At 41.0% G+C, this 26,383-nt stretch overlaps 3 protein-coding genes across 7 annotated transcripts in view; 2 read left to right on the top strand and 1 right to left on the bottom strand.

Annotated features, from left to right (window-relative positions):
• ago4 (argonaute RISC component 4) overlaps positions 1-6,846 on the bottom strand; it is a 26,662-nt gene extending 19,816 nt beyond the window's left edge. For 2 of the 3 annotated variants that reach the window (XM_077549286.1, XM_077549285.1), the window contains exon 1: positions 4,748-4,932. In XM_077549286.1, coding sequence (XP_077405412.1) covers positions 4,748-4,766 — 19 coding nt within the window. In that variant the 5' untranslated portion in view covers positions 4,767-4,932. Of the gene's footprint in view, positions 1-4,747; positions 4,933-6,736 lie in introns of those variants that run through there. The other variant, XM_077549287.1, reaches the window with a different exon arrangement.
• Positions 5,950-16,830, top strand: clspn (claspin). Of its 3 annotated transcripts, none has more exons than XM_077549282.1 (24): positions 5,950-6,202; positions 6,740-6,857; positions 6,942-7,303; positions 7,507-7,650; positions 7,736-7,795; positions 7,863-7,935; positions 8,023-8,125; positions 8,235-8,785; positions 9,268-9,456; positions 9,647-9,804; positions 9,886-10,070; positions 11,123-11,172; positions 11,274-11,479; positions 11,602-12,139; positions 12,253-12,286; positions 12,433-12,505; positions 12,626-12,747; positions 12,837-12,998; positions 13,443-13,564; positions 13,675-13,805; positions 14,082-14,202; positions 14,528-14,598; positions 15,063-15,224; positions 16,459-16,830. In XM_077549282.1, exons 1-24 carry the CDS (start codon positions 6,176-6,178, stop codon positions 16,582-16,584), a joined length of 3,888 nt encoding a protein of 1,295 aa, XP_077405408.1. In that variant the 5' UTR covers positions 5,950-6,175; the 3' UTR covers positions 16,585-16,830. The 3 variants fall into 3 exon arrangements, with proteins under 3 accessions (XP_077405408.1, XP_077405409.1, XP_077405410.1); XM_077549283.1 differs by having other exon boundaries at positions 14,531-14,598; XM_077549284.1 differs by having other exon boundaries at positions 12,436-12,505.
• A 3,880-nt stretch (positions 16,831-20,710) lies between these two features.
• c19h1orf216 (chromosome 19 C1orf216 homolog) lies at positions 20,711-25,819 on the top strand. Its single transcript, XM_077549499.1, has 2 exons — positions 20,711-20,804; positions 22,178-25,819. Exon 2 carries the CDS (start codon positions 22,200-22,202, stop codon positions 23,211-23,213), a length of 1,014 nt encoding a protein of 337 aa, XP_077405625.1. The 5' UTR covers positions 20,711-20,804; positions 22,178-22,199; the 3' UTR covers positions 23,214-25,819.
• Positions 25,820-26,383: the final 564 nt, after the last annotated feature.

The following is a 26,383-nucleotide window of genomic DNA, read 5'->3' on the forward strand; positions in this document are numbered from 1 at the left end:
ATTTGTAATATCATTACAAAATTAAATAAATGTGTTTTTCCTGATAACTACACATCTCACAAATTCTGCTTAAGTAGCTAACTCAGCGCAAGTGTGCATTAGCTAGCGGGCTTGACATACTCTTCTTCGACTTAAAGCAAAAAAGAAAAAGAAAAGTTGTACCCATCTATAGCCTCCTCAGCTGCCGTGCTGCTACTTGGAAAAGTCCAGGAATTGCTCAATTGCTCATCAAATGACTCAACAGTCAATTCATCACAATGTTTTTTTAAATACTCCAACCTACGCAGTCAACCTACCGTATTTAGTGTTAAAACGAAAGTGAAAACAGCTTTTCTCCCCACAGTAAATTCCGCAATCTTATTATGTAGTCAAAGTGCATTATTCAGCTTGCATTTAAATGGCCGCCTAATGTCCAACGACCGTCATAGAAAAAGCTAGTTTACCGATAAGTGGTACTGTTCAGCTCTGAACCTGGCTTGCATTTGCATCATGGGGAGTGTGGGCGGAATAGAGAAAGCCATGTAAATAGGATGACATTCTGTAATCTGCTAATGGATTTGACAAATAAGAACGGTGCAAAGAAGGGACAAAAATTGTGGAGATTTACTGTCGGTCGCTGAACACAGTTTTCACCTGCGTGACACGGAACTATTACCACCAGCCCTTTTACCACCTAACTGTACTGTTAGATGGTAATGGGGCTGAAAAACACTTGATTCTCACATTTACAGGTGTAGTTATGCAGCGTAAAAGTACAAATTTATTATGTTAATGATTTTGTGTCCCTGGTAACTGCAGCACGATCAAGCAGTGAGACAGCCGGGGTCTGTGCTGAGCATGAGGAGGATGGCCGAGCCTGGTGATGACTCACAGCCGAACAGAACTAAGCAGCCAGTGCACCGACGCCCACACCTGAAAATACCTGGATTAAGGAACAGCGGTGGACTTGAGGAACGCTTCATTTAGTACATAGGTGTCAAACTCGGTTCCTCGAGGTTTCGCTCTTCCGACACAAGCTGATTCCAATCAGCAGGATCGTTATCAGGCTCATGCGGAGCTTGCTGATGAGCTGATTGTATATCAGCTGTGTTGGAGAAGGGAAACATCCAAAACCTGCAGCACTCTGGCCCTCGAGGACCAGAGTTTGACACCTATGATTTAGAAGCTGTTGGGATAAATTTGTGCACAAACATTTTGGGCAATTTTATGGACATATTATAGTCATTTTCTGTCTCTACTTTTATAAACATTTTATGGATATTTTTTTTTCTGCCTGTTTTGCCAGTACATTTCTGACATTTTTTGTGGACATTTTATGGTAATTTGGGGGATTTCTACTTTTGTTTTTGGACATTTTATAATTACTTTTTGAAAAAATTATCTTCTGTATTTTGTTTTATTAAATAAATGTTCTGGCTTTCTTGGCAATAACAAAAACATTTTATTGTAATTTTTTTGCTTATTTTTTTTTTAGATTACTTTTTGAAAATGTTGTTTTCTGCCTTTTTAAAATTTTATTCTTTTCCTCTTTTTACATTTTGGACATGTTAAGTAATTTAAAAAAAAAAGTTTAATCTTTTTCTGACAACTTAAAAATTTGGACTGACTGTGTGGAATATCAATATTTTTTTTTATCTACATCATTAATTAGTTTTATCTGAAAAACAAAAATATACTGTATATATATATATATATATATATATATATATATATATATATATATATATATATATAAATAATTTTCTACTACTTTTTAGAGGTCCACAGGGAGTCGCAGGGAAGTGTTCTAAAAAGCCACATGTGGCTCTAGAGCCCCAGGTTGTAATTTGATCAATAACATGCACCATTTGGAAATACCCTAACTTTATCAGAAAATGGACCATGCTCGCCCATCATTAATTGTAGTGTCTCTAAAAATAAAACATCGAAAGGCTGACAGTTGGCTACTTTTTTTTCTTCTTTTAAATTAGGTACAGTCCTGCTCACCATCGTTGGCACCCATGAAGGTAAAGTATATAATGTGGAATATCTTCTGGGAAAAAAATAATCAACTAAAATATTTTATGTTTTACCTATCCAAGACCAAATGATTAAAAAATATTTAAAACAAACAATGGGCAGAAAAAAAAAATCGAAAACTTCAAATGTGCTCTGTCCCTGGTATTGGCACCCTTTCCTATAAACCAGTATGGAAACACATTGTGACTCACCTTCAGTAAATCACAAATGAGAATTCCTTGTTCAAAATGGTATGTGCCCAATTGACATGAAAAAAAACAATGAATGATGACTTTGATGTTTTAAAAAGCCACCTGTCATCCCTTTTTCCTTTGTCACAATCATGTAAACAAAAGGAACTGTCTGAGGACATCAGAAGTGCTATAAGTCGCAAACAAGACCTCCAAAGGGTATAGAGCTAAAATGGAGACAGACATAAAAAAAAATAAATGGCTAACCTTTGCCAAGGAGTACCTGGGCAAACCACAATTCTTTTGGGAATGTTCTGTGGACGGATGAAACAAAAATAGAGCATTTCGGCAATGCACGCCAACAGTTTGTTTACAGAAGGAAAAGAACACCCTCTCCCTACAGTCAAGCATGGTGGAGGATCCATCATTCTGTGGGGCTGCTTTGCTACATCTGGTAATCATGAAATCAGAGAATTATCAAGACATTCTATGGGGACAACTTGGGTGGAGTCGAAGCTCGAAGACCGAAAGCACACATCCAAAAGAACACGGGAATGGTTAAAAAGGGGGGGGAAATACTGTTTTAAAATGACCAGCAATGACTCCTGATCATACTCTAATTTAAAATCTTTGATATGAGCTGAAATGTGCCATTGGGAAAGGAAACCTGCAAACTTTCAAGAGCTTGAACAATTTGCTAAGGAAGAGTGGGGAGAAATACCAGCAAAGGAGTGCAAGAAACTTAGAGATGGCTACAAGAAGCATTTGTTTGAAAGGCGTCATAACTGCCAAAAGAGGTGCAAACAAATTTCAAAGAGGGGTGCCATTATTGCTGCACATGTTGTGTTTTCTATTTCTTCTTTGGAATTACATTATACAAGTTGAAAAACAATTTCCTTTGGACATCCAATTAAAAAGGTCCAGATTATATAAATTTGGTACATTCCCATTTATTTCCGAATATATTCTAGAGATCATGCAAAAAATATAGGGGTGCTATTAACTGTGAGCAGGACTGTATTTATTGTGCTTTAAAATATTTATGATTTAATGTCTACCTGTGGGTAGAAAGCAAATAGTGGAGAGTCTTTGTCACTGTGATGTGCGTGAGCAGCCAGTGGCTGGGTGGTTGATCAGTGCATGTACTCCCTGTCAAAAAATTTACACTTTCTCCTTTATTCTCTGCTCCCATTGTGGCAATATACTTCTTCCTTGACAATTGCACCATGTTTTTGTGGTTCGACTAAAACTAATTCATAACAGCAAACTGTATGTGAGGCTCAAAACCCCAATACAGGATTGCAGTTCTTCTATTCCAGAGTGCCATACCGGACTGAAGTTAGAAGAAATTAGTTTGCTAAAATTGTTATAATGCATCATCCATCTCGATTAAAATTAGTGACAATCTGCATAGTAATTTAGATAAACAATTAGCAAATTCCCCCCCCCCCCCAAAATTTTTTTTTAAAATGACAACAATGCTTCCATGGTGTGCTGTGTGTGCACTCACACACCTGTGGATATTTGAACAATTAATTTTCTTTCTGCATTGCCTTGGACCTGCCACATAGCCAGCATCTGATAAGACATTTACAATTTCCAGTGCAAAAGGCGCACTGATGCATTACTGTAATGCCACTCCTCTATTCATTTCTAAAATGTTGATATGCTCTCAACAAACACAGTCTATCAAAAACAAGAGGAAGGATGTGCTTATTTGAGTTGGGGGGGGGCAAAAAACACCATTCGCAGCTCGTAATTGTTATCGCCTAGTGTTAAGGTGCACGCTTCCTTGAGACGACCGCACAGCCGGGAAGTGGCTTTGTTATCATATAGCAGATGAGGAATATGGGAGCATGCTTGCAGCCGTGTGACGGTGAAAGCGCCATGCATCCATTCCCGCTGTGTCCTCAGATGCGCATGGCTACTGGCCAGGCAGAGGAGCCCGACGCAATAACACGGTCACTCAAATCTCTTGTTGAATCGCCACCGATTTGTTTGAACGTCTTCATTTTCTGTTGTTTGACGGACCTGAAAGCAAGCACGCCGTCCTGATGGCGATCGCTCCAAAAGTAACGGCTCGACAATAAAAGAGGCGAAATTATGTGGCACAGTTAGCTTTAAATGGACCGGATGTCCTGTTGTCACTGTCCAAAAACATCGTGGTTTTGATCGAAATGGAGAAACGTGTCGCGTAAACATCAACGTGAACACACTACGACGCGGAAGGAAGGAAGGAGGTCCTAGTTAAATCCCCACTCACACAATACCAGCTCCGACACGACGAGCCGTGCGTGCCTCACATAAATAAAACCACACGGGCACGTCCGCAGAACACACACACAACACACACATTCGACGTTCGAGCAAAGGATTTCGCCCAACGTCAACAATGTCACGCAGAGAGACACATGGGACGGGCCTGCGTTTGTTTTCCGTCAGCGCTTCGAGGCCTCAGTGCAGCCGCGGCCCCCAGTGAAGCGGCACACCTGAGCACACGCGTCGCATGCGCGGCTCTCTCCGCTTCACGCTCGCCTCTCATTTGTCGTATTTCTTACCGGGTCCGAGCGCTTCCATTGCCGAGGCCTCGCTCTCCGACTCTGTCCCGGCCTGGCGGCTCCGTACCGACGCTGAAATTGGGGGCGGTATCGCGAAGCTTAAAGTGGCTAATTTAAGAAAAAGGGAATAAAAGACAGCGAGGAGTGCTGTTGACTGGGCTGGCTGACCCGAACTACTGACTGCCGCTGCTGGCGCTGGGGATTTTTAACCGCGCATGCGCGAGTGGGAAGAAGGCAGGGTGTGTGTGCGCATGCGTGAGGGAATATATTGTGATTAGTTTAAGGGATGAATACAATTCTTATTCGCACGCCGCACACAAAAAAAGAAACTAAGTTTGAACGAAACAAAATTTTCATTTTTTTTCTTGAATGTTTTTGTTAAGCAGAAACGCCACTTTTACACCGTTATATTGAGCTATTTTCCGCTTGTTATCATTTTAGGTGAAGATATCGAGGCCTTTTTTGTGTCACGTGACTCAGTTTTACCAATCCTACGTTACAACTGGTGATATGGGACTCCATTTGACCAATCAAACAGCTCCAAGCAGTCACGTGACCACAAACAATCTGCGCACCCCACACAGAAGCTTTAAAGTTATTTATTGTTTTTTTTTTTTAGAGCAGAAATATATCCAGCTCATCCGAACCTTTGTATGGAGAAGCTGTCGATAAAAAGCAATATCTACTAATATCGATAATAAAAATTTAGTTTTGGGATTTTTATAGAGCTAAAAAAAAACACAAAACATTTGACACTATATAGATAATAGTATGTTAATGAATAACTTAGATATAAGAGGTTAGAATACAAATGGATGATAATTTATTTGAATAACATATAATCAGTATATATATATATATATATATATATATATATATATATATATATATATATATATATATATATATATATATATATATATACATATTTATATATATATGATAATATTTTATCATATATTATGAAAGACCTTTAAACTACTCTACTTAAACTTAAAGTTGTGTCGAGTGATTAAAAAAAATATATATATAATAATTAACTTTGACTCGCCTCGTTCCCGCCCGCTGAAAAGTGACAAGACCTAAATCACGCACGCACTACTGTTGTTTAAATGTAGGCGGGACATGTCTCCAAAAGACCAATAGAAAAGCAAAACGTCACCGATTGACACCTCGGCGACGAAAACTGCTGGCCAGCTGTCACGGCGCGCGAAAGATACAAAAAATTGTGCTTTGAGAACAGGCGGGAGCAGCAGATTCAACCGAGCTAAACGCGATCTCATTGCGCCTTCAATGACTGAGTTAGCCGTTGCCGTTCAGGCATGAACTTTTCGGATGCCTTTTGACGCTGCCACGATTTGACGAGTCTTTTGATTTCTCTCCGTTGGTTTCTTTGTTGCAAGCGTCGAGTAGCAAGCGGGCAAAGAGATGAGCCTCGTCCTTTCTCAACGACAGGTGAGGATCTAATTTTTACTAGAAGACATTTTCGCTTGATGTGTAATAAACTATGATGTATTCACCCCTGTGTGCCATGGTAAACATTTCTTTACTAATGTTACCTTTAGCTAGTTAGCGAGCTAAGCGAGTTGGTCATAGCTAGCTAGACTACACCGGCCTCTTCCTTTTATAGTGTTTGAACAGTGTTACATAGTAATCGTTATTAGATAAGTTGTTTATGTAATTTTCCGAATACAGTATTGCCAATCGGACACATTTTCGTTCAACCTTTTGATACGAGGCACATCGCCAGCTAACGTATGTGCTCATTGTTTGGCTTGCTCCAAGGCGCCACTCACCATCTCCTCAAATATGCTTGCAAAATGGATGCCCAGTTAAGTTGTTGTTTAGGATGCAAATAGGACCCCGGTGAGGCAGGGTTGCTGTTTTGATTTTATAATATTCCCATTATTTAGTAACAAAATGTATTGATGATTTAATTTGTTACTGTATGGCAGGGTGTGCAACATTATTGTAATGTGTTTTTCTTACCAGGCTGAAGGTCTCCCGGCCGTGGTTCCAACAGTAACCGAGAGTGATTCAGACAGTGGAATGGGCTCTCCGGCAGATGAGAATGTGCGGGAGACAACAAACAATAGGCAGGAGAATCCAGGTGAAGTTACTCGACAATACAGGCAGGCCTCTATTGCACTTGTAGTATTTTTGGGCTAAGCCATTTTCCTTGTTGTTTTTCCAGACTCTGACGAGGAAGAAGACATTCAAATTCGCCGGAAACCTCGCCGTAATGCCATCAGAGACAGCGACAGTGAAGAAGAAGAGGCGACTGTGACTGAAGCATTAGTATTAGCTGCTTCTAGCGGTGATGAGATGGAAACAGATGAGAAACAAGAGGTTCAAAAGAGCAGGAGAAGAATTTCTGTTCTCGGTGATGAAGACAGCGAACCTGAGCAAGAGGTTGATGAGCAACAGGAGGTCGCAAAAACAATGAAAGAGCCAACAAAGAGGGAGCGGAGCCAGAGGCACCGAGACAAAAAGGAGAAACATAGGAAAAGTGTAGAAACATTGAAGAAGAAAGACAGATTCTCTGACTTGAAAGAAGTGAGTGATTTGGGTGTACATTGTTACTTTTCCATGTGCAATGCAGCACTTCCCTGTTGTCTCAAATTTGACTTTCGAAGCAACCCGTTAAATTTCCTTGAATCAACTTTTGCGCAATCCTGCTTACAACAATCTATACAGTGAGGAAAGACTGCTTTCGTTGTTGCATCACACTGACAATGACAAACCCTCTTTGTGTCCAGAGTACGCTTCTCCCTCTGAATGACAGCGGCTGCCTGTTAGGTGACACAGATCTCTTCGACGCCGGTATTGACGAGAAGCCTGAGGAGGAGGAGTCACTCGATTCAATTCGAGCAGCCGTCAAGCAAAAGATGAAAAAGCACAAGGTGCATTGAGTTCAACATTACTGTCAAGATTTAAAAGATTTTTTAATTTAGTCCTTATCGTGATGATTTCCAAATATGAATACAGGAACATTTCCTGGATGAAGAGGAAGGTGCTGGAGATGAAGTGCAAAAGCCCCAGCGTGCAGTAAGCGGTGCTAATCATAAACACAATGAACCAAAAATGTGAGTTTGACTGTTTTGTGTTTTGATAGGAGAGAAAAGCTGCACGTGTAAGTAAAGAGGCAATGAAGCAGCTCCACAGTGAGTCTCAGCGGCTGGTCAGAGGTCAGTTTATACACACACACACATTCAATATTTGTCATCAATCACCCTGAGGCTTCAATCTTTGTTGTGTTTCTCTGTCTAATGTAGAGTCAGAGCTTGGCCTGCCGTACCACATCCCGGAGCCAAAGACCATCAGCCAGTTTTTTAAGAAGAGAGCCAGGCCCGAGGGACCCGCCATGGCTCTCTTGAAGTAAATACAAACTTGTTATGCACGTGTAGAGTTAGTTGCAGTTTCATTTTGAACATTTGTTGCTGTAGTAATTCCAAAACAAATGTTTTTTTTGTTTTGTTTTTTAAAGATCTAGACGGTATTCTGCAGTTATGTTGGAGAAACCAACACCACCTCCAACCGACGCTACTAGTGATGCTCAGCAGCCGCCCGCAGAGCAGGACTCTGCTCCCACCTTGTCTCAACTCAAACCGTTCCTTGAGCCTGCCGCCACATCGTCGCCACAGCAGGAGAGCCAGAGTCAGACACCAGAGGCCGCTGCCGAGAGCTTACAATCCGACCAGGAATCCGCTCCCATGCTTTATCTTTCCGAGAGTTTGCAAGAGTCCATTACAGCAGATACTACAGCGAAACAAGTATCGGAAGAAGAGACTGTTGTGAAACAAACTGAAGCGCTGGCTAATGTCCAGCAGGGAGAGGCTAGACCCACAGCTGTGGTTGAGCCTCAAGCTGTGTCTTTAACTGATCTGGTGGTTGCTGAGCCCTCGGTAGAGCAGGCCAAGCCCAAAAAGGACAAATTAGCCCGACTAAAAGAGCTTGGACTGGACCCGCCGCCTGTTGCTAAATTGTGTGCCAATGCAGGAAATTTTGTACTCCTTGAACCAGCATCACACAACCCAGGTCAGTCATCCCCCCAAAAATCTTGACAATATGTTCTTTGCAGTCCCACTAGTCTAAATACGATATTCTGCTTAATATTGCGTTAGTGGGATATGAGTTATGAAGCAAAATCCAGCAGTTTTTATCAATTTCAGAAGATGGCAATTTTGCCACTTGCTGTCGAGTGAAAATGACTTCAGTTGCTCAGGTCTCAGGTAGCAGCCAATCACAGCTCGGCTTCAGAAAACAGGTGAGCTGTGATTGGTCATTGCCTGAGCCCTGAGCAACTGTGATGTCATCTTCAGTCGACAGCAAGTGGAAAATGGCCGCCCTGTGAGATGGATAAAAACGGCTAGATTTTCCATAAATTCCACAAATGTAAAATCAATCAAAATGTCATGTTTAGACTAATGAGGTCACATATAACATATTATTGACAAGAAATGTTTAAGCTTGACTTCCACTTTAACATCGTGTCTCTGGCTCTATATTTGTTCAATTAGGTGTTGAGGCACTGAAGAAGCGGTACCTTCGGCACAGCCATGCTCCCGTCCGGCCACAGGGAGAACATACACTGCAACTCAACATCGTCCGTAAAGACAGCACCCCGTCTGGCAAGGAGGAGTTGCGTGCCGACTCTGTCACTGTCACTATTAAAGAAGGAAAGGAGGAGACGTTAGCAACCAAACCTGGTATGAAACCAAACCTGGACAACAAATGCAAATGTCAGTGATTTCCAGTGTCTGTTGTATCGTGGGTGATATGTTCCAGACCCACCCCTAAATCTGCAAAATGACGAACCAGACTTTAGCAAGGCTTCACTGTTTGATTAATTCTAGAACCAGGGTAGCTCTTTTAGCAAATAGTGTCCTGTTTTCACAGGAGAGAAACTGTTGACCCTGAAGCAACAACTGCAGCTCGCCATGGCGCAGCGGCGACGCGAGGAGCGGGCACGCAAGGCCGAGCTGAATCGCCTCGATAATGAAGACTGCGGAGAGGACGATGATGAGGAGGCAGAAATGACAGATGAGGATGAAGAGGTTGGCATTTTTCTTGTTTCCTTGGCGACAATTTGTTTCCCCCCTCATATTCACATTACTTCTGGTTTTTATGTGTCACAGGGTTTAGATGACTTATTGGGAGGCGATGATGCTGAAGAAGAGGAGGAGGAGGACGACGGCAGTGTGGTCCAGAGCGTCCGAAGTCTTTCTCCTGTGGCACTCAATTGCCCGCCAGTAACTCCAGACATAGTTAACACTGATGGAACACTCATACTGTTCCCTGGCAACTCCTGCTCTCGCACAGGGTAATTTGCTTTTATATTTGCGATTCACCTGCACGGTAACTTTACGACTAGGGATGGGCGTGTAAAGGTACCAGGTATCATCGGGCCGATGCCAGGCCTCATTTTAAGATGTCGGGACAATACCTGGCCTTATTTCAAGGTATTGGTTATCGCGATGGGCACAGCTACTAGTATCGGCCACCCCTTTGTGGCCATTTTGTGATCAGGAGAATAGAAAATTGTGAGTCATTTCATGCAATTTTAAGGGAAATTTTTATATTGGGATGGATAGGGTTTTCTTTAAAATCAACAATCTAGACCAGGGGTGCTCAAGCACGGTCCTCGAGAGCCCCTATCCAGCCTGTTTTCCATGTTTCTCTCCACTAACACACCTGATGCATGATCAGGGTCGTTATCAGGCTTCTGCAAAGCTTGCTGATTAGCTGATCATTAGATTCAGCTGTGCTGCAGGAGGGAAACATGGAAAACAGGCTGGATAGGGGGCTCTCGAGGACCGAACTTGAGCACCCTTGATCTAGACATATGGTTTCTAAATAGTATTGATTCAGATTTTCAAAAACAATTCGATTCATAGTACACAAATTTTTTTTTGTTTAAATAGTTGTAAATATAATTTAAAGAGTTGTCTCAAAGTGCAATATCAGGTTTTTTTTTGTAAATGTAAGAAAATATTTATAAATTCCTGTATACAGGAAATTTCAAGAAGAGAAAAAAAACAACAACATTTAGGCCTTTAAGTAAAACTCTATTTTCACATTTCAAGTACAATTCTGCTTTCACATGAATTTAGGGGATCAAACGTATTAAAAAGATCGATTTATGGGTTTATGAATCAATGTTGGGAGTGGCGGTAGGTTAGTGATAGATGACAGCACGGTGTGACACCATATTATCAGATAGCATAAATATTGCTTGCTCATTTACTGCCAGCCATGCTTACCATTTTTAACTTTATTTACGGCCTAGAAGTTTTTGTATTACAAATATTTACCATACTGTGACTTGACTACTGCCATCACTGTTTACTTTCATATGTTTGTTTCCACTTTAAGTGATGGTGGAAGAAGATCTGGTGCTGGACAATATGGTGCTAGTAAACTGGGTACGTTTATCCAATTTCAAAACTTATCACCAATACTTTTTTTTCCTGCAGTGACTAAAGTTGAACTCAAGTGTACTGTTTGCATATTCCATTGTCTGCAGAAGAGGACGACTCGCTGTCTCTTATGAAGGACATCAGCCACAACAGCAGCTTTGAGCTGGCCGGATCCATGATCACTTCCTACCAGCCGGTCAGCCATCAGCGAATCGGGAGAGGTGCTTTCAACTCCAACTCCAGCTCCAGTAACTTGTTCCGCTCACCTTCTCCGTGCCGCTTCAGGCCCGGCATACTCAGCTCTGCTTCCAAGGTGAGATGCGAAAAGTAGAATTCTGGACCATGAATTTGCACTGCCTGTGACACAATGCATGTTATGTACTTTTACCTTCCTCTGACTTTTTTTTTTGTTTGTTCTTGGCTCGTCTTGGACAGAGCTCTGGTAAACTGTCCGAGCCCTCGCTTTGCCTACCAGTTGAGGACTCCCAAGATTTATACGCGCCTCCCTCCCCAGTGGACTCCGAGCCCATCGGCGGAGTCGCTGGACCCGGCGGTCTGGGCGGAGACTCGCAAGGACGCTTTTCCCTAGAGGATGATGCCCACTCCCAGTTACTCGATGCGGACGGCTTCCTGAACGTGGGTCCGCGACCCGGTGCCATCCGCTCCCATAAGAGAAAGTTGATCCTGGACAGCCTGGATGAAAACGCAATGGACGCCAACATGGGGGAGCTTTTAGGAATGTGCTCGGGTGTTTTCGGGACGGCGCAGAGCGGCTCCAGTGGAGAAGCGGCACCAGTCGGCGATGAAACGCGGGCGGAAGAACTTCTCGGATTATGCTCGGGAGCGTTTCCAACAACACAGGCAGGCGAGAAGTCACAGACTGACAAGAGCAAGGAGCAAGAACAGGATGAAGAGCCTGAAAACAGCATGGATCAGTTCATAGGATTTTGTTCTGGCAAATTTCCTAGCTCAGGTACCCTCATTTTACACAATCTAATAAATATTTCTCCCCTTGTATCATTGTAGTTGTAGTAATATGTTGCACCTATTAATACTATTATTAATAAAGTTTTATGGTACTTTTAGGTTCTTCCCAAATGGGTTCACCAGCACCATACAGGTAATGTTATTATTTCTTGCCTTGTTTGTTGACTGTAAAAATGAGCCTTTTAATTATTCAATGCTTAAACGATCTGTTGAGAATAGAGAAAATTATGTTTGAAAATCTGCTGTCATTATGCGATTTTCATAATGATTTCTTTCTAGCAGTAAAAAGACACCACAGGAGGAGGAAGAAGAAGAAGAAGAGGACTGTGAATTTCGACTTCTGTCAGACGTGGTATGGAACAAAGAGCTTGTTTATCCCCCCCCCTCCCCCAAATAAAAAGTGAAAAAATGTAATACTGTATTGTTTGAGATTCCATTCAAATAACCTAACAAATCTGGATTTGTCTTACAGGAAGATGATGGTGATGAGGATAAAGAAAATGAGGACGAAGATGAAGAGAATAACGAGGTAGAAGAGGAAGAGTTGAATGGAGTGTTTGCACCCAATTTCGTTAAGAAGAAAAAGAAGAAAATGTAAGTTGAGAATCAAGCCGAGGTTCCCTGTGTGTTCTTAAATGTCACTCCACTCACAGTGTGATTGTTTTGCTGTTGTCCTTTTGCAGGCGCCTGACCGACTACGTGGACTCTGAGGCCGAACTGTCAGGTAGCGACGAGGGCAGCGGGGATGAAGATGAGGACGGAGGGAGCGAGTATGAGGAAGAGGAGCTTCTGGAGGAGCTGCCCTCTGATGACGAGCTGCATAACCAAGTCAACAAAATCCACATGTGAGTAAAATGCGCCAATATGTCTATGTGAGTCTCAGGGAAACATTTAGCGCCCTCTACAGTTTGGATGTGTTATCTACTTGAAAACCATTGTGGTGAATAGAAATGAATCATGTTAACCATTTTGCTATATTGCAGAGAAATCATTTTCGGATAAAACTTCTGCCTGGCTAACTTTATTAAATTGTATTATTTATTATTGGCAAACTAGTAATATGCCATATATGGGTGGTTGCAGTTTTTTTATATATATATATCTAACGTTTATTTTTTTACAATAAACAAAAAATGAGGTTATAATCCCACTAATAGTTATTTAAAAAAAAAAACATTGCATAACAGGGGTTGCTACGCTAAGCTAATGTACTGTGCAACAAATTTCAAAGCTGCAATTGTGAGGTAAAATCTATTAATTGATTAATTAAAATGGATGTGTCCTTACAGGAAGCAAATAATGGATGATGACAAGCGACGCTTGAGGTTGTACCAGGAACGCTATCTTGCTGATGGTGATTTACATTCCGATGGCCCTGGAAGAGCTCGCCGCTTCCGCTGGAAAAATATAGGTTTGTTACAGGAGGGGATATTTTTGAGGAAAATCAATTGTTTTTCCCCACTTTTAGTCAGACCGAATTTAGAAAAAAAAATTCACCTGATGGATGGTCATCCCTTGCAGATGATGGCTTCAACACGGACAGGACTGGAGCCGAGGGCGAGGAGGAGCTTGAGGATGATGAAGACGTGGATCAGACCGAGATTCAGAGGAGGAAGGAGAGACTGGAGAGGGAACAGTGGCTCAGAGAACAGGTAGGGTGAATGGTCCTCTTTTTACAACTCTGACTTAATCCAAATTGCGGAACACGCCAGTCGATCAATAACCTATGCTAATGAAGTGCAATAAGTCATAATTACAGTCATCATATGGTTGAAAAAACAGTTGCAGGACATTCATCTTAAACAATCAAATGGAAAATGACCATTCTTGCATCATGCCCTTGGTAACCTCAGTGTCTCAACCATCGACTCCCTGTAATTGCTCTTTATAACTTATAAAACCCTGTACTTTGTTGTTCATTTCTTTAGTCCCAACAGAAAGCCAAGAAAGTGACAGATTTGGACGAGGAGGATGAGGAGATTGGAGAAGAAGATAGTCAGTTCATGAAGTTGGCCAAGAAGTTGACTGCTAAGACTCTGCAGAAGAAAGGTTAGTTTGGTACTAAACCTTATTACAGTACTACCTTGACTTACAAATTACAATGTGCTTTTTGGTTTAATAACACTTAATAAAACAAGGTTGTTTCTGCTAAATGCGTTTATATATATTTTTTTTTATTATTATTTTTTTATGGTGGGCTTGATAGTTTTAAACCTGTGAGATAAGATGCCGCTAAATTATAAAGATGTCATTAGCTAACAAAGAATCAGATGGAAGTTTAATCAAATGTCTTGAGATACGAATACAGAATTTTAGCATATTTTCATTAAGACGTAGCTTTTGATGCATGGCTAATATCTCCTGATTTCCAAAGCAGAGCTTCCAGTGGCATCGCCGCCACAAAAGACGTCAACGACCCTCAATCCCTTCCTGCGACCCTCACAGGTTTGTCAACATAAATACAGAGACAAACTACATATTTATGAATTCAGCTCCATTTGATTTCCTTTTGGCTTCAAGTTTGCAAAAGTGTGCATTTGCGGTGCTTTATATTTCAGAGGTGGTTCTAAAGTTATGTCGCTCATGTGGGTAAACAAAGTTATTACACTCGGTGAGTGTGGGCCGAGCTAGTGGGCTTTTTGCCTTGGTGGAGGTCTGTGCTGGATCCTGGATCCATGGGTTAGATTAAGGATCATTTAGAGCCTTCAGTTAGCCTAAAACGTTTTTGAAATGGAAGGCAAACTTGAATGGGATGGTATTAGCTGAGGTTCGAACGTAGAATCTCAGAGCTGTCGGCAGATGTGCTTAACCACGACCTCACCATGCCGCCAGTATACATATCTAGTTGCACTGTATATTGTTTGTGTTCACTATCAAACAATAAGAGTGTATTGTGTGTGTTTGTGAAGGTTAAAAGAGGTTCCCTGTTGAGTCAGCCCCAGTCTGTCCTTCAAAAATTGGCGTCCATATCTGAAGGAAACCCACTGGCACCCAGAAACGGTCGCGGATTCCTCTTTCAGACGTTGTCTCCAGATAAGGACGGCGAAGCCAGAGAAGCTTCCCAGAATCATGTGAGTAGACAAAAGGCCGCTCAACAAAATGTGTCATGTCCTTTTGTTTCACATGGTGGAAGCTGGAGTTGTTTTGAATGATCGTTTAAAAAGAGCCAAACAGCCCCGAGTGCGCATTTCTACCGTATAAATTCATTTATGTGAAGAGATTTATTTATAAAATGTCGTTTAATCGATGTGATAAATGTGGTTACTTGTTTTGGAGCATCACATGACTTTCATACTTATGTTCATTTGCGCCACTGAGCATTTACGTTACATTAATTTTTATTGAAAATGGTTTTCTAATATATTTTTTTATTATCTCAATAAACAATTTGCTAATTAATATTTTGTAAATAAAATAGTAGTAAAAATATATGTATGTATAGTATAACTGTTAAATAAATAATTGGCTTTTTAATAGAGCTGCCAAACGATTACATTTTACAGTCAGATTAATCACATCTTAGAATTTTGATTAATCATGATTAATCACTTAATGGAAAAGGCTTTTTTTTATCAACATTTTTTGCCCGCCAAATTTAAAGAGCACCTGTTATGTGTTAATTTTTCCGACTATTAACGTTATGACGCCTTCAACATGTTTTGATCCACTGCACACGCTCATCCTCCTCTTTTTCTAATCAGTTAATTACTTGCATAATTTAAAATGAAAAAAAATATGACCCCAATATTTTGACATGGAACAAATATTCTGAATGTCATACTCAAGCCTTTATTAAATGCTTTACTTTAATGCATGTAGTTATGTTTATTGCTCAAACACAACCTGCGCTACCTTTAACGTAACCATCCGCTGTCAGATAAAGGATCATCTGCGGTCAAAATTAATAATGTGATTAATCTGCGTTAATACGTGATTAGTGCGATCATTTTTTGTGATTAATTAATTAGTGATCGCTTTAACTTTGACAGCCGTACTTATTAACTAAAATTACAATAAAATACATGGACATGAAAAATTACAATGAGCTATTTAAGTAAACTTAAAATTAACATTTGGTTGCATTAGTTTTGTCATTAATGTCATTCATTCGTTCGAAACGTTAAACGTTTTTTCGTTAAATGGTTGATTCATGCTAATCCACCATTTCGCCACTAGATGGCGCCAAAGCCCACATCAAAAAGCAGACAGACAGCCGTGTGGCTGTGAACATGTCTTGTAGTAGAGGTTTGATATATTTTTTTCCCCCCTCCCTCCCAAATTGAAGACTTGTGTTTTGACCGACAGATGACAAAGAGGAAGGGGAACATGGGAGCAGTGAAACCGGCAGCCAAGAGACTCTGCAAGCAGGACAAGTCTGCAGGACAAGCTAAGGGACCACAGAGAAGCATTTTTACCTTTTTGGACCACTGAATTGGGAACATGAGTTTTAACGATTGTTTATAAGGTGACTTGTTGCGCTGTTTTCCACAACATTAGTACCACTTGTGTTTGAATTTTTCAATTCATGTTGTTTTCAACTTGCCAACTAATTGTATAATTGATTTTTTTTTTATTTGTTAATTCGCAATGTTTTATTGTGTACTGTATATAGGGATTTTTCCTGTGTTGATTTGTATACTGTAATGTATTTTACATGTAAATAAAATTATATTTTAAGACCGTTGTTTCTAACTCTTCAACATTTATGCACAGCCCGCAATAAAATGCCAGATATGTTTTACGTGTCTGACTTTGGGTGTGACTAAAGGACAATTTGGTTTTAATAGGTAATTTAATGTAAAATGTGTCGACTTGCAATGTTTTGGTTTTATGGTTGTCTACAATATTTCAGAATCTTCCCAACTGCTGACTATTCTCACTGTTTGACCCCTTAATTGAAGTTTGGAAGGCTAATGTTTTAAGTGGCTAATAATAGGCAGACATTATAACAAGCCCCTTTTGTCTATCCACCTCATTAGTTGCTATGGCGATTAGGAGACAAGTGTCCTGGGGTTAGGATGCCATTACACATCATTAGGATCCAATACTTGTACTTTTTAAATCATGTTTATTTGCCTGTATTTTTTTCCCCAGCATGTTGGAATATAAAAAAAGAATAGACCAGATGTTTTGTTATTTAGCCATTACCGTGCAGTTAATTGGCAAATTCCAAATCCTAAGGCCCTGTTTTATGGGGTCAAGCAAGCCAATCTAATTACATTATAATAGGATCTTGAGATTTGTATTCTTTCCATGCTTTGTCTTCCTACGTTCCTCCAACATGGATTTGAACAACTTTCTCCCCCCCGAAAGGGTGAACTGCGAGGTCAAAGGTCGTAAAACTTAACACAAAACCTCCCTGAACTCCCAATTCACACACGAGCAGGAAGGTTACACGTTTTGGCACGGAGGTCCGAGCTTCTAAATATCTAGAGGACACGGATCCGCTTCTCTTCTGATTATGAGGATAAGAGAAGGCAAAGGGTGGAATAATTGAAGAGAAACAAAAGCCGCGGCACCCAAGGGTGTTTTTTGCTGTGTGCCATGCAGCATCCACTCTATGCATGTGAGATAAAAGTGTAATTATAGTGCAAAACAAGCCATGGTGAATTTCACTTTAGCACGTCCAGGCTCATTTGGCTCATTTTGGAACAGTGCTGGCTCGCTCTGGTTCTGTGTATGTGTGTGGGTTTTACGCTCTCTTTGTGCATGTCTTCTCCACACTGGCGATCTGACAGTGTGGCCCATGGGTGCCGGCCGCCCTCGGCCGCTGTCACAGCCCGAGACCGCTGCTGGAGCAGATGTGGAGCCGAAGCGGAGGGAAGTGGGTCACGGTGCTGCAGGCTGTGGGAGCAGTCAAAAACAAGGTCTTATGCGCAAGGTAAGTCATGCTCCTCTTTTTTTTTTTGTACACGAGTGTGTGGAAAGCATTTGTGTGAACATTACGGTAACAGGCCTCAATTCTGCTTATATCGCGCTCTCCATCTCTCTCTTTTGCAACTTCTTTTACAAGAGTGAGATGGAGAGAGTGATGATTTTGCGTGTGACGAGGCCTCGGGCGCATGGCTTGTGTTTGATGTATTTTTTATGGGCTTAGGCTACTGGTGAACGATGGAGAGGGGAGGGGGCGACGGAGGATGCCTGGAGCTGGTGTATTTGAATGTGGATGTTGTTGAAGGAGAAGCAAGAAGGGATGGAAGCCTTGTATGTGTGTATGTGCGCGCGTTCGTGCAAGTGGGGAGAAGAAGAGGGGATGAGTTTTTCCGCCGCCAGCGACGACATGTCAGGGGGACGAGAGCTGAGAGGAGAGAGACACTGAACACTTGTTAAGTCTGTCTGATGTAGCCTCTCGATACCACCCCCCCCCCCCCCCAAAAAAACACTTGCTACTAACTATTGTCTTCTTATGAGTTTGGCAATCAGTTGCAAGAAGAATTGCACAACACGTCCTGCAAAAGATTTCAGGGAGTACAGTTGCATTATGGGTAACAAGTGAAAAAAATGTAAATTTGACGTTTACATTTTTTCTACTATTAAATTATAGGTTCATTAATTATGGTTAAACAAATTTAAATGTGTCTTTAGATATGGGTTTAATTAATTGGAAGACACTAATTGTCTCTAAAAGTGAATAGACCAAACCTGTATAATAATATACGTACTGTACTATCATGAATACATTATATTTATTCAACCCAAGTAAATAAAGTTGGACCCAATTCTACAAATTTTGTTAAAGTAACTTTAATAAAATTATTATTATTATTTTTTACGGCAATTGAAGTCCTCAAATGCGCCTGGGCTAAAATGACATGAGAGCTGCATAGTCTTTGGTCAGGTGGACTCTCCAAACCGCACATTTCCACTGTTTTCTTATCTTTCTTTCTTTAGGAAAGCTACGGGAAACTTACCTCGCTTTCTTTTATTCTTCTTTGATTAAAATTAGCACCCAAAAGCCGCGTAGTGTGAAATTTTGACTCCTTTTCGCTGATGCTAGTGCTAATGTAGTGTTTTGCTTTGCTCGGTGGAGGGCAGCAACCATTTTACTTCACTACCCAGAATGCATTGCGACGTAAACAATAATGGCGGCGTACAAAATGTATTCAACTGGAAATTATTTTCGAAAAATGTATCTTATAGTTATGTTAATAACAATCAAATAAATCATATAGCACAAACAGTACAGTTAGATTTCCTTTTATGATCGACAAATACAATTGCTTAATGCTTAAAGACAGCCATTTTAATTACGTGATAGTGTTTCCTTTTTTTCAAGTTCATGAGAAGAGCTTTTTTGTTTTAGTGCAGAAAATTTGAATTTAAAACACAACTGTACCTAATGTATTGTCCTTCCCCAATCATCTCCTTCTTGGCAAGTTAAAAATGTGTACTGTATAAAAGGATTGTCCTGCTTTCGCCATCTAGTGGTAGTAGTCTGAAGTGTACTTGTATCTCAAATTGTTGCTTGTATCTCAAGACAATCAAATCAATCAACCAATGCCCGGCTGGAAAAACTCTTCAGTCAAGGTACTTGTAGCTCAAGGCACCTCTGTAATTATTGCTTAGTGCAGTATTAGCAATTGAATTAGGCACATAAACATTATAAACTTGAATTCTCAACAAATTAATGGTAATTTCAATTTTCCTGTTCCCTCTCCATCCCGTGTCTGAAAGTATTCATAGTTACCTCTTTTTACTATGGAATGTTAAAATATTATATAAAACACTGCCTGTATAACTTTGACCCTTGAATGAATTCCCTATCCTTTATAATCCAGCATTTATTGAAATTTTTACCACAATGTTAGCATAATGGGAAGATGTTGGTTTGATAGCATGACTGGTGATTTTTTTCCTTCTTCTTCTTTGTCTGAGAACTATGCAACTTAATAAAAGAGGAAAGATGTATTGTGTGCAGTGTGTATTCTTTTGTTGTAGTTGTTGTGTTGCGGTATCAAAATGGGCTTTTTTTTTTCTTTTTTATAGATGCCAGTTTTAAAAACAGCTTTATTACTTTTGAATCAAGCAAATTTCACAGCTTTACTTAGGGAGTTGATTCAGTACTTTTGCTAGTCCTTTTTTTTATAACACAACATGTACTTCTTAAATACAGATTGTAAGTACTTTTGCTGCCTCGGGGTATTTTATTCTAATTTAAGCCTTAAACTGTTTACATAATTTGGAATCATCAACCACCAGACTTAACTCGAGAATTTCCTGGGGACATAAATGAATTTGATCCTCTTGATATGATTGTATAACTTATCATGTGGCTATTTAAGTAGACAAGCGATACAGTGTATGACCCATCGCCTGCTGAATTTGTAAGTTAAATAAATAAAATGACACAAAAAAAATCGACAGTCTCTAATATGTATAGTTGTTTAAAATATTGTGCATTTTATTGCGTTCTTTATCACTTTCCTCTTATTCTTTCGTTTCCTGTCCTCCCAGCCGATGTCCACGTTTTCCCCCTTTTAACTTCCTGGAACGACATGAGTCAGGGGGAGAGGAAAAGGAGGGGGAGAGGAAGGGTGGGGGTAGGTTGGGAGGAGGATCAACAACACCGCGTCGGACGGAGGAGGGGGAAAACGTTGGGAAAGGCGCAACGTCGGTCCAGCCTCTCTACCGAGCAGCGAACCCACACAAAGGTAAGAAATCAACCACAAGCGCATGCAAATGAGGCTGGAATGTCAGTCAAGTGACTTAAGCGAGCAACAAATAGGAAGGGGAAGGGAGGATGTTGTTGTTTTTTTATCAAGGAAGGGAAAGAGAGGAGAGAGCACTGCATGAGATGGGGTGAGTGTTGCATAACGCGCAAGGGGAGACGCATTTTTGTTATTTCAGCGCTATCACGCTAAATATTTTTTTTATTTCCTCGTTGATGGGGAGTTTTATCAGGACCGCTTTAAATCAAATATGAAGCCAATGGGCGCCGTTAGTCGTCGTTTTTCTGCTTTATATAACCATCTAGCCAAATCCACGGAACCTCTGTTAAAGAACCGGAACGTCCATCCTGCATCGACTCTATTTGGGTATTTTTCTTCCTATTTTCACGGTTGTATTATTATGCTGATATTATGTGTTTTCTGGTCCGCGCGTGCTCAGTACTGAGCTGTCCTTCAGCACCGCGTGAACGCGCATGCACGCAGAGGGGGCGGGGGGTGGGGGGGGGATATGTGCGGGGAAGGGGTTGGGGGGATTGACAGCAGCCCCAAGTCAGGATTAGAGAAATTTCCATTCCGGGGTGACATGTAAATGCGTGATGCTAATAGGAGTGGAGTGCAGCACATCCGCCTGTAGTTATTATAAAAAATAAAAAATTAACTATTTTTGGGGTGGCCTCGTAAAGGGTGATTTAGAGGTGACAGGGATTATGGGTGTCTATTAATTAAACACATTGGTTGGGTAATTGCAAATAAAGGATGGTTATTGAAGTACTTTCTTACTGGGCACTTTCATTAGGGATGGTCAATACCACTTTCTTCTTCTTTTTTAGGCTACTACTTTTTGTACATGAACATTTCCACAAAAAGAGAGACAGATAATTAAAGATAATTAAATAATAATAATTATAATAATGATAATTTTCTATTCATGTAATGTCTAGTTCTTGATTGTAAAACGTTAAGTTACAGTATATAGTGTAAATGGCAAATGAATGCAGGATATGTTCGTCTTGATGATTTATGATAGAAATGTATTGAAAGTCCTAAATTGTTATTCATGGCACTAATTCCTCATTGCGCCACAGCACATTAGTGTGAAGTGAGAGATCTTCAGGTATGCTGCGTAAATGATCCAATTTTACTTAATTGGTCCAATAAGTATTTATTTGACAAAAATAATGTTTCTTTTTTTTTCTGTTTTGATGTCAGAACAACTGAATGTTTTTGCACTCATCCACTTTTTGTGACATTTTCCTTTTATCAGATTTTTTTCTAATGTAAAATATATGCCTTGGTTCAATAAAGTTGGGTAACAATGCAATGCGATTTATTCCACTTATCCTGTGTCATTTCAGTGAAAACCAATCCAGACCAGAGATGCTTCATCAGGATCAACCTTTGGCCTATAGAGGTCAAAACACCAACAATCGCTCCTCTTCCTCATTGTCAAGCAAGAAGTATGACCAAGAAGGCAACTATAACTTCCTCTCAAGCGGTGGAAGAGCAAGAGGAGATGAAAACCAAAACCAGCAGCGCCCGTGTAAACTTGGTCCTCTGAGTCCCGACCTAAAAAACTCGTCCTCCCACGGCAACTCCGGGGTCCTATCACCTCGCTCGCGGATGCCCTGCTGGAGCACGCTGGAGCCTCTTCCTGAAATCGAATACGGGGATGACGGATATGGCCGAGTGCCTCCTGATGGAGCGGAGGAAAGGAGGATGGAGGAAGAGGAGGGACAGATGATGGCCAAGCACAGGGAGAAGATGGAGCTTCAGAGTAGGAAAAGCAGCACCCGAGGCCGGGATGATCTGGAGGAGTTGATGAAGCTTGAAAATGACGACGAGTGGGGAGACAGCGGCTCGGACTCTGACTCGGGTGGGAGCATGTCCTCCATCCGATTGGAGAGAGGAGGCAACTGGTTGTCCACGGGAGGCTTGGAACGGATGGCGTTTGGCGAACAAAAGCTGAGCCACCCCGACTTTGAGCCGACCAGGAGCAACTGTCGAGAACCGTCAGGAAAACGGAGAAGCTTCAGCCGGAATTCCATGTCGGGAAGCCAGCTGGGAGACCTCCTGGAGGAAGGAGCGGAGGAGAGGCACAACCAGTCGTCGGATTCTGACGGCGAGCATCTCGAAATGATGGACGCCGTGTGGACGCTGCGCGACCGCGAGAGGTTCAAGGCCCAGGAGATGGAGAAGCACCAGGTGCAGCTGACCATGTACCGGCGTCTGGCTCTGATCCGCTGGCTCCGCACCCTGCAAGGCCGCGTGGAGGAGCAGCAGAACCGCCTGCAGTCCAGCTTTGACGTCATCCTCACGCACAGGAAGGAACTGCTGCGAATGGGGGCCGCCGTGGTCAACGCCGCGCCACCTGCCGCTGTGGGACAGTCATAGGAGCAGAAACAAGAAACAATGAAAGCTCCTTCTGAGATAAAAAAAAACACATCTGTTCATAAAAAATGTAAAACAAAGCAACAGGAAGCGGTATAACCTATAAACATAAGGCCATTTCTTCCCATTAGAAGCCAGGAGAAAGTAAAATCATCCTTTTTTTTTCTATCGTGCTTGTCTTTATTGGCCACAAACAAAAAGAAGCCAATCACAGGGCACATAAAGACCAACTATTAACACTGATCTTAAAAGTCTTCAATTAATCTAACATAACATGCATGTATTTTTAAAACAGTTGGGTCAAAAATAACTCAATTTGGGTCAAAAATAGACACATCCACTATTTTGGGTCAATTTGACCCAACCTTCAGGTGGTTTTGCACACAACAACAGGAAAAAAAGTGATCATTTTGTACAAATTCATGTGAAAATTGGGTCAAATGAAGTAAATAAATAAAGTAAAATAAACAAATACATAAAGTAAATGGATCTGACCATTTTTGACATAAATTGGGGGGTTTTTGACCCAACTTTTGTGTTTTTGGAAAGAAGCCAAAGAAAAGCCCCACAAGCCACTCCACACACACCTAAGCAATTCGAATCCAGAACTTCTCCACTGTGAGGCGTACGTGCTAACCACGAAGAAAGACATTTGTGGAAAAGGCCACTTACTTAAAACTGCTGGATGAAAAGTAACCCAAATTGGGTTAAAGGAGGAACCAATGCTGGGTTCTTCATACACTCTTAAAAATACTGGGTTAAAAATAACTTAATCCTGGTCGAAATTTAAACCAACATGCTAATTGGCAAATTCGATCTAAGTTTATGCTTTTAAAAACAATATTTATTTATTTTTCTCACAAAACATAACGTGAGACAACCTACCAATTTTCATCAATGGCATGTACTGAATGTTTCACTCTTAAACTGCTGGGTCAAAAAACAACCCAGTTTGGGTCAAAAATTGGACTGACCCACTAACTTGTGTCAATTTGACACAACTTTCTGTTTTTAAATTTTTGGAAGGAGTTGGGTAAACTTGACCAAAATTAATGGATCAGTCCTATTTTTGACCCAACAGTTTATTTGTACAAAGCAACCCATTTTGGGGGGTTGTTTAGTACAAAAACTGGGTTGTTTTATGCAAAACAACCTTCAAAGTTGGGTCAAATTCACCCAAGTAGTTGATCTGACCATTTTTTACCCAAATTGGGTTATTTTAGACCCAACTATTTTTTGGTGTTTTTTTTTAAAAGAAGCTCAGGAAAAGCCCCACAAGCCACTCCCTAGTCCACACACACCTAAGCAATTCAAATCCAGAACCTCTCCACTGTGAGGCGGACGTGCTAACCACGAAAAAAGATATTTGTGGGAAAGGTAACTTACTTAAAACTGCTGGGTCAAAAGTGCCCCAAAGTGGGTGAAATTGGCTAACCCAGTGCTGGGTCCCAAAATGAGGAACCAATGCTGGGTTCTTTTGCACTCTTAAAACTGCCGGGCCAAAAATAATCCAATTCTGGTCAAAATTTAGACCAACATGCTAATTGCTAAAAATCTGACCTAACTTTATGCTTTTTTTTCTTTTTCTTTTTTACTGGATGTTGCACTCTTAAAACTGCTGGGTCAATAAAACAACACAGTTTGGATTTGGACTGATCCGAAAAGTTTCTGGGTTGTTTTACAAAACAACCCAATTTTTGGGAGGAGTTGGGTAAAATTGACCCAAGCAAGTGGCTTAGTCCAATTTTTGATCCAACAGTTTATTTGTACGAAGTGACCCATTTTGGGGGGTAGTACAAAACATTGGTTGTTTTATACTCAAGAAACCTTAAAGTTGGGTCAAATTGAACCAAGTTAGCAACGTAGTCCAATTTTTGACCCAGTAGCTCCAGCTCTTTAACCCACCCAAATCCGATCTAGGATCCAATCTGCTGGTTCAAAATAACTAACCCATCTTTGGGTAGAAGTTACCCAATCTACTCAAAATCCACAGCTACCAAGCTACTTGGGTTAGGAAAACAACCCAGCATGTTTTAGTGTACACAAAACACACTGACTTGGACTAATGGTGAAGGGGAGTTAGTCCTTAATCACTTGAATATAAACAATAAAGATAAAAACATAAAATCAACTCATCCGAGTTACAAAATTTGCACTCTGTGATGTCATATCAAGGTGAGAAGCCCCCCAAAATATGTATTTCTCTTCTACTTGCACTTTGAAAATGAAGTTGACATAATCTGTAGCAATGTATGCTTGTTTTTTTTTGTTGTCTGTGTGGATGTGATTTCAGTTTGCTTCACTGCAAACAATCTCCAGAAATGAAGACAATCTAAAGTCTTTCTGTTTCATGTTTTTGACATGTTTTGTGATTGTAAGGATACAAAATGTTGTCGCTTCCTGACGGGAGTCTGTACAAAAGTAAACCCTAAAAGTAGTTAAATTAATGAGTTTTTTTTTTTAATAAAGCTCATTGTGGGATTCATGTTGTAAGTCAATTGTGTTGTCCTTGAATGTCAAAAACATCCACCAATAATAATGCCATGATTCTTTGTATAGGGATAATTCTAAAAAAAAAAACAAGAGTCAATAAACGCAATTTCAAAATATTTCTTGTGTTTTTAGATGCTTGGCAGTATCAAAAATGAAGTGTCGTGTTTATATTTCCACTCAATGTCTGCTCTGAAGGGGAGTAAATTTAGCACACAGCCTTCATTTTATTCCTAATCAGCATGTTTATCGATGTTCTGCTCTATCTGCCGCGCACACTGTAATCCACCCTCGGGCTAAATGTCCTTTTAGCTCACAATTGCCTCTTTGTCCTGTGAATAAAAGTTGGTTTGTATGGGCCCATCACACGGGCTCGGGCCGTGTGTGTTCTGCAGACAGCGTGATTGCCGTGTGAGGCTGTTGCCCCCCGGCACCGAGATCATCTCACCTCTGTGTGTGTGTGTGTGTGTGTTCGCATAGATACCAGCATTTGTGCCACCCTTTAATCGTCTGTGAATTTGTGGGGGCCCTCACCCATGCAGAAAGCCCTCAGGGGATCATGTCAGTCTGAACCCCGGGGCCTTGCACCCTCAAAGAAGGGTCGTCCCCCCCCCCCCCCCGGTAAACAGACGTCAGGTAGAGGAGAGAGGCCAAAGCCGAGGGCAACCGGAGAGAAAATCCCT

Source organism: Vanacampus margaritifer, chromosome 17 (assembly GCF_051991255.1).
Source record: "Vanacampus margaritifer isolate UIUO_Vmar chromosome 17, RoL_Vmar_1.0, whole genome shotgun sequence".
Lineage (NCBI taxonomy): Eukaryota > Metazoa > Chordata > Actinopteri > Syngnathiformes > Syngnathidae > Vanacampus > Vanacampus margaritifer.